Raw genomic sequence first — 15,678 nt, forward strand, 5'->3', positions numbered from 1 at the left:
TGTTTTCATAAAAAATGCAAATTGGAAAGGAGTTGCATAAATTTTGATGGGTAGTAACCACCAGTAAGTCTGCACATTTATATTTTTACTCCTACTTATTAAAGTGCTAAAGAACATATAATTAATGATGTGCAATAACTCCGGGTAAGTACATTTATTTACATCTTGTTATATCTATTTTTATGAAAATACTTGCTTAAATTTTTTAAGATTTTAATTTTAGTTGGTTTTCATATGAAGATTAACAGTGAAAAAACACTCCACAAATATATAAGATTCATGACATAAATATTGCAATTGCATCAAAAAATTACAGCAAAAAAATTTGAGGCAGTTATCCACATGACTCAAAGACTACAATAAGACCTTCAAGTTTATTGTCCAATCAAATGTTTGATTTTTTTTTTTGCAATAATATTGAAGAATAAATAATTGTTTTTTAAAGTTAAACATTATAAGTTGTATTGGTCAGTGCTAAACTAATAATGGTAAACAAACAAATCGATTGCTAGAGACCCCTGGCAGCGACTAATAACGTACAATTATAATTCACTAATAATTACATAACAACACTTGGACAATTATTTTTGATATATATTAAACTAACTTTGTATTATTGTAGAAACTAAATATTATATATATTATATGTTTGTCATTAGGAAAACTAAACCAAAAATATAGAACTATATTTGTAGTCATGAATATCACATTAAGAGTTTTATACAACTTGATTAAGTATTTAAGTTGATATCTTTCTAGATAACCATAAACAAAAACCAGTGCAATATTTGTTTACTAGATTATCAAGCCTGTGAATTATCTTAAGGAGCAAGAGTAATACAAAGATATCACAATTAATCATGAAAGTGTCCATCTAAGGGGAGTTGGCGCTGGATCATCTTCTTCATTGTTATGGAAGTTCAAGTTTGTTAGTTTCTTGGCTACCACTAAGATTTCAATGTCCATGTTGTTGACTTGTTGCTGTAAGTCATCAATGCACAAAATAATTTCCTCTTGGGCTATTTATTTTAACCAATACTTTGCCCATTATGGTCTTTATTTTCCAATATATATCCATGCGTTGAGTACGTATGGAGCGGGAGTTGCCTATGTAAGGAACCTATCGCTCAACATTCTCCACCACCTCATTGTCTGATATGAATCTACATTCAATGTGTGCCTCCTATTCTTCCATAACTATCTATTTGCTAGCAGACTGAGGGGTAAACTCCCAATAACAACTGGTAGAGGCCTTCGCATTAATCTAAGCCCGAGTTCGAAGAGGAATGTCACGCCTGTTGTGACATTGGATGGAGTCAGAATGTCCTTGACAAGGCATTATAAGATACAAGGAGTGGGATATGAAAGAGATGGAAGGATGGATGATATAAACAAACAAGACTTGACTCCCCACGACCACTATGTAGAAGATTGTGAGTGAACAAGAATGGGATAAAGCGGAGGGTCAGAGACTAGAAATCCAAGGAGTAGTGAAGTGGGGAGAGGAAGTAGGAGGAAAACGTTGACAAAATTATAGGAAAAAGCAAAGGAAAGAGTCTATTAAGCACTTGATAGAGTTTTCCAGATGAACAAAATAAAAGATGGAAACAATAGAAAAAATAGAGAAATGTACGGGTACTTACCCAAAGTAGGCTCCATGGGAAGAGCCTGATAGTAATTGCAAAACTACTACACATTTCATGTTACGAGGAGCCTAGGATCCTCATCCTTAATATAGGATTGCAACCACTCTAGGCGAGGCGATCTTCCAATGTCCATAGAAGTGAGCATGGAGAGGTTGAAGTGCCCAACCTTATCAATGAGCGACAACATTCTTGCATGCATAATCTTAAACCATACCAATTGTCCCTAAGCCATGAGCAAAAGAGGTGATGTAATCAACATACATGGATTATTACTTGTTAGCCTCGATAATCACCCAGTGTGAGAGAACTTATCTTATAATAATATTTTATTTTATTCTTAATCAGAATGTAGGCTTCTGTGATTCATGATTTTAATTTATTTTTTTTTAGAATGTAGGCTTCTGTGATTCATGATTTTAAAAATACTTTTCGGAGAAATCACATATCAAATTTATCGTCGACGCGTTTCGAACCCTTAGTGTGGTTCATCATCAAGACAAAGATGGATAGCTTGAACCAGAGACCTAATAAATAGTATAGATGGAATAGCTAAATCCTAATAGTCAAATTTTATTTACTTATTTATTTATTTATATTATTAATGATATTAAAACTTGAACCTTTAGAGAGAAACAATAAAATAAAAATGAAAAAGCCATAAAATAAAGAGATGAGAAAAAGAAAAGAAAAACAAAAAGAAAAATATATAAAAACATATATAATAAAAATTTTAAGATCAATAACAATAAAATTATAATAATTAAATATAAAAAAATAGATAAATAAAATAATATATAATATGAGAAAGAAGAAAACACAAACTAACTAATTAATAATATTAAAATGATTATAATTTTATTATTATTAAAATTATAGCAAAATAATTATAATTATTATAGTTATAACAACATTTTTATTAATCAATAATGAGTAATATAAATTATAACAATTTTTTTTTTATTTTTTTTTGACAAAATTGGCTGTTGTATTAAAATCTGAAAAAAAAAAGCGGGAACTTGAATTCCCGAGGTACATGAAGAGCCGGAATGGCTCAGGATCAGAGGAGTTACGGAAAGAAATTCTCTCCTTAGTCTTGCTTGTTCTGACTTTGAGAGAGTCTAAACTGAGATAAACTCTAACAAATTGGAACAATAAAAACTGACATTTGCATAGCATTTCTAAATTATGTTAACGAGAACGGGGAGGCAGTCCACATGGCGTGCCGCTGATTACAGAATGGGGCGATAGGGATCAACAGTTGAGCTCGAGCGAAGGATGAGATAATAGACACGTCCAGGTCACGTTGAAGCCAGGATCCTACGCATAGCAGAAACAAGAGGGATCGGTTCTAGAAAGGATGAATAGATTTAATCAGAATGATCAGAGTAATAAATGAAACGGAGCTAAACCATATTCCATTGCTGATAATAATCCTGATGCCAGCCTGGAACAACTGAAGGCATTTCCTCTTGATTGAGCTGTCTGAATTGATGCTGAGTGAACTGATTTGATTCATGGCAGAGGCTGCAGAGACTCCTTGGCATTGCAAAGCAGACTTCCCATTGTCCTGTCACAAGCCTTGTTGGCGTGCATGTCTGCTTGCTTGTTGAAAGAGCGGCGGATGTGATGAAACTGTAGATTTCCCATTGTCTGATGCAAGAGTTGGCAACGCTGAATGATCTGTTGTAAGAGAGCATTCGGTGATTTTTTCTTTTGAGCCATTAAACTAATTACTACCGAAGAATCTCTAAAAACTTTTGCTGATCTTATACCAAGTCCGATGAGTTGTTTTAGCCCTTGATATAGGGCCAACGCTTCTGCCCTGTTGTTGGAGATATTCCCTAAACCCCATTCAAAGTAGAGGACGCAGTCCCCATTGGCATTGGAGATCAAGCCCCCTGCTCCTGCGATACCCGGGTTTGACTTGGATGCTCCATCGAAGAAAAGGTAGAAACTGTTGCATTTTTGCAGCCAAATTGCGAACTCCTCCTCTTTGTACCTTATCTTCCAACTGTGGGTTTCCTGACTGCTCTGTTCTTTCATTATATTGCCATTCTGAGTGCTGTGAATTTTGTCCAGGATATAGCTGATGAAGCTCCTTTCTTCCACACTGTACACAGTTGCATCAATGTTGCTATGAGTTTTGACAGAAATCGTTTCAAGGGCTAGAGTCTTTGCCTTGTTGCAGGCAAATCTTGAAGTCGAGTTCTTGTCCTTAAAGATTTTTCGATTTCTAACTAGCTAGATACTCCATAACATGGTGTATGGGAGAGTGTTCCAGACCCTCTGCACTAAGTTGCTCTTCTTATTTTTCCAAGGACAGTTCTTTTTCCAATATTGTATCACATCACCTATGGTATGCTGGGAAATCCAAGGGAAATTATCAATGGGGTACAATTCTTTCTAGTAGTCAATAGCAAAAGAATAGTCTACAAAGAGGTGTTGCATGGATTCTTCCGCAGCGTAGCAGTTGGGGCAGCGAGATGGACCATTGATACCCCTCTTTTGTAAATTCTCTGCTGTTAGGATTTTCCCTTTTAGCAGGGTCCAGATAAAAAAATTAATTTTTGGGAGAGCCTCTGACTTCCACACCATTCTCCAGTGATTCCATATTGGCATAGGGAAGGTGCTGTAGCAGATGTGCTGGTGGGCTGCTTGTACTGTGTAATCTGAGCCAGTTGGGTCCCATCGAAAGCCATCCATCTCATTCTTTTTGACGGGAGCTTTGCTGTGGAGGAGAGACTGCAGAAAGGAAAGGCTAGGATTGAGAGCAAAGGGAACATCAGGGAAGGACCAACCAAGCCAGAGGTGGGATAGAGGATCCCAGCTAGAAATTTGATCCAGATAGTGGATACCCTTGCTGTTAAGAAAAGAGAGAATAGGAATGGCTTCTTCATGACTATTTATTGGTTGCTGTCCCAGAATTTTATCAGCTCCAATCTTAATACTGACTCCTCCCTTGGGCACTTTAGATATATTCTGGGCAATGAACGGAATAGCTTTTTTACATAAGCGCCAGATTTTTGAAGAATCTCTATTGGGTATAGCAGAATCTAGCAGTTGCTGTCTCGGGTAGTTCAAATATTTGGTTTCCAGAACCCTTTTCCACCAAGTAGAAGAACTAGGGATGAGCCTCCAAACAATCTTCCCTCCGAAGGCAAGGTTTAGAAATTTGGGAGATCTAACGCTGAGACCTCCTCTGTCCTGGGTTTGAATGACTTGTTTCCAACTGACTAAATTGAATTTCTTTTTATCGATTTTCCCTCCTTGCCAAAGGAAGTGACGAAGGATTACTTCCATTTTGTTATGAAAGGAAGCTGGGGCTTGATATAAGGAGAATCGATAAAGGGGGAGAGAAGAAATACCAAATTTAAGGAGGATGAGACGGCCTGCTGGGTTGAGCCAAGCTGAACCCCACTGTTGTACTTTCCGCTTCACCTTATCAATGATGATATCCCACGTTCCTGCCTTCAGAGGTCCTAGGCTCACAGGCATGCCCAAGTAGGAGAAATGTGTCCACTTGAGGTTGCAAGGGACTCCAAAAATATTTGCAATATTATGGATGACCTGATTTGTTGCATTCCATCCAAATATACAACTTTTTAACTGATTAACCAAACCTCCTGAATACCCCATAAATTTGTCGAGAAGGGTCTTGAATCTCCTTGCTATAGTGGTGGAGGCTCCTCCAATTAGCAAGGTGTCATCGGTGAACTGAGAGTGATTGATATTCTTGACTCCATTCCCATATTTGATTCTAGTGATGAGGCCCACTCTTCTGTTGCAGTCCAGAGCTTGACTAAAGGATTCAGCCATAAGGATAAATAAATACGGGGAAGGGGGCAACCCTGTCTGAGACCCCGGGAGGACTGAAAGGCTTCACCCGGTCTACCATTAACCAAGGGGGAAATCCAAGGCCCAGAGATGCAAGCAGTGATGAGGCTAATGAAGGGCAACTCAAAACCCATCTTTTTTAAAACAGCTATAAGGAAAGAATGCCTAACTCTGTCAAAGGCATTGACAAGGTCGAGTTTAAGGATAAACCCTTTTTCCTTCCTAGAGAGGCTCGAGTGAATGGCTTCTTGAACTAAAAGAATGGAGTCAGTAATTATAAATTATAACAAAATTTTTATTAACCAATAATGAGTAATAAAAATTATAACTAATATCAAAAGGCTTAAACACACCCTTACCGGGCGCAAGCCCCGGAAGTGATGATTGATGCTATGTGATTCATTTCACTAGTTTCAATCCCACTTCTTCACCCGTGTGAGCATCACCCGATGCAATGAGTGCTAAGTGAACTATTCAAAAATCATGAGAAATTAGTCAGTTACGACTACCTCTCATGGAAATGGTCATGCGTGAATGACTTACTTAACGCAGTTGAATAAATTCAACAAGAGTCAAGGGATCTCTACTTGAATGGTTCATGAGGCACAATACTTGCTAAGGTTTTGCAAATGGGGTAGCAAGCTAAGTGGGCTTGATTGTGGGGAAAACTCCACAGTTAAGTGCGCTTGAGCCAGAGGAGTCCCAGGATGGGTGACCTCCTGGGAAGTCCTGGTTACCGGGTGCAAGCCCCGGAAGTGATGATTGATGCTATGTGATTCATTTCACTAGTTTCAATCCCACTTCTTCACCCGTGTGAGCATCACCCGATGCAATGAGTGCTAAGTGAACTATTAAAAAATCATGAGAAATTAGTCAGTTACGACTACCTCTCATGGAAATGGTCATACGTGAATGACTTACTTAACGCAGTTGAATAAATTCAACAAGAGTCAAGGGATCTCTACTTGAATGGTTCATGAGGCACAATACTTGCTAAGGTTTTGCAAATGGGGTAGCAAGCTAAGTGGGCTTGATTGTGGGGAAAACTCCACAGTTAAGTGCGCTTGAGCCAGAGGAGTTCTGGGATGGGTGACCTCCTGGGAAGTCCTGGTTACCGGGTGCAAGCCCCGGAAGTGATGATTGATGCTATGTGATTTCACTAGTTTCAATCCCACTTCTTCACCCCTGTGAGCATCACCCAATGCAATGAGTGCAATGAGTGTTAAGTGAACTATTCAAAAATCATGAAAAATTAGTCAGTTACGACTACCTCTCATGGAAATGGTCATACGTGAATGACTTACTTAATGCAGTTGAATCCCAAAATGATATCTAATATAATGCACTGCGTAAACCCCCATACTTAAACACATTTACATTATTATAATTTTTTTTGCTATTTAAATAAAATAAAATAATAATATCTGTATTTAAGGCTTTGTGATCCATAATGAATTAAACAAATTCTTTTGGTAGAAATCACATGAGAGAATTTTTTGGCCGACTCGTTTCGAACTAACAAGTGTGGTTTATCATCAGGGCCAGATGAAGAGACAGACCATGGCAAAGGCTTAAATAGAGAGCAATGTAGAGACATAATTTCAAGTAATGACTATATTTGAACAATAATGTTTCAATTATAATATTAATTTATTAATATATTAAAAACGAATATTATTAAGTAATGACTACATTAAACGGGTAGTTTTTGAAAAAATATTTAAATAATGATATTATTTCATTAATTTATTAAAAATATTAATAGGTAAGGGCTATATTAAACGACTAGTTTTTGAAAGATAATATTTAAATTAATTTATTAAAACCAAATATTAATAGTTCTTGAAAAATAATATTTAAATAATGATATTAGTTTATTAATTTATTAAAATATTAATATATAACCGTTATATTAAAGCACTAGTTTTTGAAAAATTATAATAATATAATTTTTGAAATTATGTCTTTACATTTCTCTCTATTTAACCCTTTGCCATGCTCTTCCTCTTCATCTAGTCCTTATGATGAACCACACACGCACCGGCAAAATATATATATATATATATATATTAATTTAATATTAAATAATAAATGATTTAAATTATAAATAAAAATAAAAATATAGCAAATATTTTTTTGGTAGAAATTATATAGTTAAAAATCTCGTCCACCTGTTTTGAACTTATTAATATATAATTCATTTTCAAGATAAAATAAACCACACTAATGGATTCCAAAAGCATGAAATTTTCTCCATATAATTTTTCAAAAATTTCATTAATTTCTGGATTTGAAAATCTATTTCATATTCAAACTCTTTTATAAGCATCGAAATTCCAACACTAAATACAGGTTATGGAACCTTGAAATTTCTTATTTAAAATTCTGTAAAGCATTTATTAAATTTTGTTAGTAACGTCAATCCTCTTCTATTTTTCTAAATCATTATTTATTGAAATCCTTATTTTTTCGGAAATACAGGTCTGGAACCTTCTAACGAGTCTGAACTCAATTCTCAGAGCTCGATCCTCTACGAAAATGTGGGGACCCGGGAGTTCTCTTACACGGAAAAGGATGAGATGGCCACATGTCCCACACCCAAAGCATATTTTGACATTTACACAACTGTATCCGCAGTATCTGAACTCAGGTTGCCATCAGTGTATAAAGGACACAAGTACAAACAAAGATTCCAATATACACGCATTTGCCATTACCATTATTCATGGGCCATGTTTGAAAGATTCCAATATACACGCACTTGCCATTACCATTATTCATGGGCCATGTTTGAATAACGTCGACACTGGTGTCCGCCGTGGCGACAATGGTCCCCGAATAAATTGCAAAATCTCAACTTTTTCAAGCTGGTCTTTTTGCAATCGGAAATTTTGTAGCACATGCAAAGTTTTTGGATCTAGTATCGGCAAGTTTTGTGCAAAAATTTACAGTGAAACGTATGAAGTCAGTCGTATCTGATTAGAGCAAATGCTGTTTGATTTGAATCGGTTTCAGCACGAACCGTAGCTGGAATTCGACAATTTTTGTTTCAGTATGTAAAAGGATTGTTAATTCTGTAGAAATTGACATCCAACGGAAAAATGTAAGCAAACCCTAAAGCTAGCTAGAGCAATTACAGGTTGATTTTGATCAGATTCAGTGCAAATTTGATCTCAGTATGTAACATTATGCGTAACGAGTTGTGCGCGTTTGTTTTTCCATAAAAATCTTACGGAACGAATGGCGTTTTGCTCGGATCGGGTCCGTTACAAACGCTGGTCGGAATCCGAAGAATCGGCCTCTTAGGATGTGTAGTTACAGTCCGTAGGTTTTGTTTTGGAGACTCATTGCTTCGGAACGTAAAGCCCTGGACAATTTGGGATATTTATTTTGTGCATATGTGGAATTTTTGGAATTCTCTGATTGAAAAGCAGGATTGTCATATTTGATGAAGAAATTATGTGAAATTCTTTTAGCTCGGAAACTTTGATTCGGGTTTGCGAGCGGAGGAAGCAGGGTTTAGGGCTGAACAGAACGATCGATTTTGTTGAGAAAACCAATAATTTCTGTCTCAGTCATGGCTCTTTCTGTGGATCGTGAACCGTCTGTATTTTTCGGGTGAGCGCGATTTCATTCTGCTTAATTTTTTAATTTTTTTTTTAAGTTTTTCGTGTAAATTTAAGGATCACTTGAAGAATGAATAAAATTGAATCATTAACATTTTTATAGACAGGGTAGTCTGTAAGACCTTTAAGTTACAAATATGCCAATCTTATTTGTTTCTACTGGATAAATTATATTTGTGCACTGTCATCGCACCGAGAGAAGCTAGGTGCTCCACAGCCTTGGTGGGGAGAGATCTTTAACACTTGGTTTATGTGTGTGTTTGCGCAAAGATAAAGAGACGAGAAAAACAGTAAGTCTTACTCTTTTAATTACAAGAATGTGCCTCTGTATTTTATATAATACTTATCTAAACAACAACAGCTGTAAATAAACAAGCATCGACCTCGGATCTATTACGTGCTACGCACTTAGAGGATGGATGTAATATAAAAATCAAGTTTTGCAACTTGAGTTTTTAAAATCCCTCTTGGCATCCAAAGTTATGATAGATCTATGTTGGTTTTATCCGGTTACACTGGATAATCATTTCTGCAATCTAGGAATTTTTGTAATAAGACTCCTTCACATACTTTGATTAGCTGAGTGTAGCGATTTATTCCCATAGTGTTCACAGGAAAAATATGAATGCATAATTTCACCTCGAGTTGCATTCTACACAGCCCAGGTGGCGCGGGTCAGATCACTCAAATCATTGCGTGGTTGTGTGCAATGCTGATGAAGGGTAAATCTAGCTACTGTAATACATGGCAGGCTTCGTAAGTGCAATGAAAATATTGAGGGTCGATATTCCACATTGGGCTAGCTTCTGTATTTCATTTCAAAAGGATTTGCCAATTCAAAATGAACATTGAACCAAAACTCAATTTCTTTTACTGTGATTTTATCTCTTGATTTCTGTGAACATTTTAGCGTCTAGGAGTGTTTTAGACACTCCCATGGTCTATTGACTACTGATTATGCATGGGCGGGTCCACTGCCTATCCAGAGAGTATCATAGTCCTCCTCTACTTTTTCTGGTATCCAGATCAGCGGTGCCTGACGTTATATATGGGTGAGGTCCTCAGGTTTAGATTTTACATTGTTCGGCCTCCCACCCTGCCGGACCCTACTCCGAGGATCACATCTTTTTTCTTGATGCTCCTAGTGGAAAAGGTACCAAGAGTCGGGCAGAGAGCAGCACTATCTCAGTCCTCAGATCCATTAGATTCTGGGAGGCATTCTAGCCCCTGGCAACAAGGACCCTGCAGAGTTGCTGACTTAGATCTTGGGACAGTCTAAACCAGACCAGCCAACAATCCTCCTCCTCTAGTTTCTAGCAATGAGCCACTTCTTCTAGATAGAGAGACACCCCCTGGGCCAAATTCAGCGCTTCTAGCCAGTCCTCTATCCAGACATTCTTTCCTGTAGCCTCAAATGGTAGGAGAGTTGTACATTTGTAAGTGTATGCTTTAGAGGACAACCCGTTCCTTCTTTCGGCAACAGGCAGTTGGAACCTTGAGGTTCTTTTCCTTAACTTCTTCTACAACAATGTTTTTCACTTTGGCTTTAGACTTTAGTCAGTAGAGCTTAGATCTTATAGATTAGCTTTGCTTCCTACTTTTGTAGGAGTGGCCTTTGCACTCCCACTTTGCATTGGCACTTACGCATTGATGTTTGATCAGTCATGTTGACCTAATTTTGGTCATTTGTTGACATTAATATAATTATCATTTTTTTCACAAGAAGAGAAATATGCAATTTTATTTATATAAAACAAAATTACATTTTGCATGTGCCTATCGTCATTCCAATGGCCACATACCTCATAAAGAATCCTGTGGATGTTTCAGTCATCAAATTTTGAGGTTTTGATATCTTACCATATGCCCCCCAAAGAACTGTATCACTTTGGGATTTCAGCTGTTCTGTTCTTACAAAAAAGATTATACACATTGCTTATAGATATCTCAGAGATAGCAGAAAATATTTCAAAAAAAAGACATAGTATGTTTGTAGAAACTATTTATCTTTCAGATGCAAGGGTCAAGAAAATATTCTTGCTGCTGGCCTTCTTTATTTTTGGTGATTTTGCATGTGCCTCTGTCCAGATACAATCCAGCTTTTGAGAGTGTATCTGCTTTTGTGTTCCTGTACCTGTATATGTGGTCAAATGAAATCTGTGTAAAGAAAGAGAGCCGTTGACAGATATTTTGATAAATAGGCTGAAGGGTGTAGTTTCTTATTCTTGCTGTTCCATCCATCCAGTTTATGACGACACGTGAACCCCCATATATATGCAATGAAGTGATCCTCTGTTTTATGGCCAGCTGTATAATCAGTTTTTTCTTTTTTAAACCAGAACGAGAACATTATATTAATAAAAATCTGTGGTATGAATGCAGCACTTACATCAAAGGAGGCAAAATACCATTGATTGACTCAAACTTCTGTCTAACTTTGGAATGCCCACTGGATCAAAAAGCCTAATTTTCTGTATACCTAACCTATTATGCGGCATGTCTATGTGTATATATGTGCCAAAATACTTTCAAAATTTGAAAAAATATACATCACATACTAAATGTTAAAACGAGGAATTATATCTCCATGTCCTTTTTCCCCAGGTTGTGGGGAAATTGGAACACTAAAATCAAGTGGATTGTGATCTGTATCACATATGGTATTGCTTGAAGATGAGGGTTCCAAGGGCTGTTTGCTGAGAGAAATCTGCAACTCTTCAATCTTCTGACGAATGCTAGATAATTCATCCTCGGTTCTGCACATCCTGGACTGATGGTCAACAAGCAACTCCATCACAGTGGTCATGTTGGAGACCAGTTGATTGTCTCTGAGTTGTAAAGAAAGGATTTCTTCCTAGAGATGCGGAATCCTTTGCATATTCTGTTGATACTCCTTGCTAGGTTGACGTGGCATGTTTATGCCTATCCACTTGTACTGATTGCACCAATTAAACCAACCATACAAACGTTTAGAGAGGTGCCAAATTTTTGAGTCAGAGACAGAGAGAGTGGTCCCCATGATAATTGGGAATCTCTGATGCTTCCTGAGAGGATGAGGGTTAATCTGACCAGGCCATTCTCAAAGAGCATATAATATGAAAAATGTATGCTTGAACAGATTAATCCTTACCGATGGTGGAATGCTCTGTGCGTCCTTAGGAGAAGGCCATTCCAAGTGCTGCGAAAACCAATAATGCACTCGAGATTGCACAGAGCCTGTACATTCCCTGAAGTTGGCATATACCACCACTGAGAACCTATGTCACACGGTTCGAGTTCGAATTCGAGTTCGACAACGATTAGGTTCGATTCAGGTTCGAATTTTCCGATCAGGTTCGAATGAGGTTCGGCATTAGGTTCGACTATACATATTTTTCAATATATATATATATATATATATGAAAAAATAATAGAAAATTCAAAATCGATCCATAAACAGTATTTGTCAGGATTTTGGGAAGTTATTCTTGAGTATCTGCCAACAATCTATTCTGTTTGCAATAACTTAATGGAGCTGAACTTCAACGATGCTGTTATAACTTATGGGTAGCAGGGAGTTGGAGAAGATTGTTTGAAATTGCCCAAAATTGTAACATCTTTGGGTTTTAGACACAGTGGAAGATGATCTTATTGACAAAGAGGCTGCCCCCCTGTAATTTGTAAATAAGACTGAAGATGTGGTAGATAGAGAAGACAATGGTATGTTATAGCAAAAAGTTAAAAATATCAGTATGAATATGAAAACTGAGAAGCAAGTGCAGAATAAATTTGTTGATAATGTTACATCTTGCTCACAAGTTGTAGGTTTTAAAAAATTCCTCAATTTTGGTGGCATTTATAAACGCCTGGGAAAAAATGGTGGTAGACATCCACAGGTTCAGACATCCACCAGTGCATGGCAAAGCTACATTTCAAAAACGGGATCAGAAAATGTTAAATACATATCTATTAGATAAAAAGGTAATGGATTCTAGAGTCTATACTACAAGTCTACAAGCCCAGACTCAACTGAAAACCGATGACTGTCAAGTTCTTCACTATTAGATTTGTATTAGACCAGGCTTTTGGTTTTGTTGACGACAAAACTATATATGCTAGTTCTGCGAAAACCTCTTAATACACTAAAAGTGAATTTGTGTTTAAAGAAATGTGAAAAGCAGATATACTAAATGAAGGCAATTTAGCTTCTTCATTATCTACATTACAATACAAGTCCATTACCAACGAGAAAAGCAATCTAATTTATAATTGCAACTGGGCTATATGAATTGCAAGGAACAGAAGAATTTATTTTTACAATACAAGCACAGTAGGACGAGGCAAAACCATTCTTGGACAAAGAATAATCACTATTTTTACCTGACTATAGAGTTCTTCAACACATCAGAGTCCAGACTTACACATGACCAGGCTTTTGATTGTTGAATATGCGCCCCTCTATTTAACAATGAAACTGTATACTATCTCACGAGCATCTGCAGAAACCTCTTAGTAAAGGCTTTACGGTTACCAGAAACAGGAAACATAAACATGTTACATAACGAGAAACAAAACAGAACAAGAAAAAAGACTACAGAGTTTTGGCGGATAAGCAACGTGTACCCACGGGCCACGGGCCACTCCCCTCCCTGCATATTTCATGCATATAAAAAAGAATGGTGGTGTATAAATGTAGTCCCAATGGGGGAATGGGAATGACAACGGGAACAGAAACGGAATGAGAAACAGCTAGGCAGCCGCAACAATGAAATTATTAACACATAATTGGAAACGGAATGAGAAACAGGCTGGGAAGCGATGAAGAAAACCGGTGTGCGACCCAAAACTGCCAAAAAAAAACCATCAAACCTTAAAAAAACCGCTGAAATTCGCCTTAAAGTACGTTCAGGTTCGATCTTCAAATTCGATTTTTCAGGTTCAATTTTCAAGTTCGATCAGGTTCGAATTCGTTCAGGTTCGCCGATCAAGTTCGACTTTCAGGTTCGGCGAACCTGAACGAATTTCAAAATTTTTTTTCAGGTTCGGCGAATTTCGAACTTGAACCTTCAGGTTCGCCGAACCCTGTGACATAGCTGAGAACTCAGGAGAAGGGAGATCAAAAGACACCTATTTCTTCTAATGCTTGCCAACCTTCCAATTTCTGCCCCTGAACGGTCTTCAAAGCAGGCAATTGTGTGAACCCATGACCCCCTACACTTATCCCCATGAATTATCCTATTTGCATGGAACATAATGGTCTGCACACCCTATAACCGTGGCCATTTCTTATACCATCCCAAAGACCCCGACCTTGCCAAGAATTTCCTAATATAGAGATTAGAAACACCATGGGGTTTGATCGAAGTCAATCAAGGCTGCCCCAGTGCAATACATCCCAAAACACAAAATGGAAAATTTAACAGAGGATATAGCAGAGAGTTTTCAGAAAGGTAAGACTGAAGAGGTGATGCTTACAAAACCATCTGGAAAATCCATGTCTAGGAACGTATCTTACCCTTCAGAATTTATGGTGTGCTCATTGAATCTGAGTTGTGTCTGCATTATTACTATGCCACCACTACATTATCTCCACCTTCAATTTCGCACACAACATATCTCTTGAATGGCGCTACCACTGCAAATGAAATCCACTAACCATAATGACCTCCGTTTGCGCGAGGGGAGTGAAATCTGCTATAAATGCCTTCGTCACGGTGAGGAGACTGCTGAAGCACCACAAGAGAAAGGACTCCATATCCTTGGCACTCGTTTGGATGATGGGGCTACATACACCACTCTCTCCTGTACCACCTTATACTTCTGCATACCTTGTATTCTTCTTAAATACCACTTGGCACCAAAATTTTAAATGATTCTTGCTTAACGCAGGATTATTGTTTTGGAAGGAATGACGTATTGTCATTAATTTTAATTTCTCGCAAGGCTAATGAAGCTCCTATATTGGCTAAGGAATCTGCAAACGGATTTTGTTATCTTAAAACATGGTGTACCTCATAGGACTGAAGTCTGAAACTTCTTTTGCTGCTAGATTTTCTTTAGAACAACTTTCAGGAGCATGCCTTTTGGGAGCGTCTTTTTTATCAGCCTTGAATAATGATTCTAGAGTCTCCAATAATTGATATGTTTGATATCTTTTGATCCTGAGCTAACATTAAACCCTGCCAAAGAGCATATGCTATAATCGCTTTAGTGCAAATAAATCTGCATTATTATTTGTGTTTGGCCCTATATTTGCAGAGAGGGAGAGAGAAAGAGTGTGTGAGATGTGTAGAACTCCACGTGCACCTCACATTGGTGGGTAACCTTGAGCATGCCCGTCAAAAAACTTTCATGGGGTATCTGTTTGGATTGCTATTTCAGGATGGCAAGAGATAGGATCATGAGCATCTTTTGTAATCATAGAATTTGCAATAGCCAAGCTGTGTAAAGTGGTAAAGCGATCTTGATGTAAGATGGTCCTTTGTTTTAAAAGATGGCCTGGTTTCTTTCTAACAATATTTCCCCAAGCCACCACTAGGGGAAGGGCTTTATGTTGGAGTTTATGATTTGCTGATAGCCAATGTTTTAGACTT

The 15,678-nt window shown here is 37.4% G+C and overlaps 1 protein-coding gene across 1 annotated transcript in view; it reads left to right on the plus strand.

Annotated features, from left to right (window-relative positions):
- Positions 1-8,227: 8,227 nt before the first annotated feature.
- Positions 8,228-15,678, plus strand: part of UTR7 (UDP-N-acetylglucosamine (UAA) transporter family) — a 92,589-nt gene continuing 85,138 nt past the window's right edge. Inside the window, exon 1 of the mRNA XM_089374784.1 lies at positions 8,228-9,098. Coding sequence (XP_089230910.1) covers positions 9,058-9,098 — 41 coding nt within the window. The 5' untranslated portion in view covers positions 8,228-9,057. The remainder of the gene's footprint in view (positions 9,099-15,678) is intronic.

This window comes from Pinus tabuliformis, chromosome 8 (genome assembly GCF_031772625.1).
Source record: "Pinus tabuliformis cultivar Carrire ecotype Pingquan chromosome 8, CPIR1, whole genome shotgun sequence".
Taxonomy (NCBI): domain Eukaryota; kingdom Viridiplantae; phylum Streptophyta; class Pinopsida; order Pinales; family Pinaceae; genus Pinus; species Pinus tabuliformis.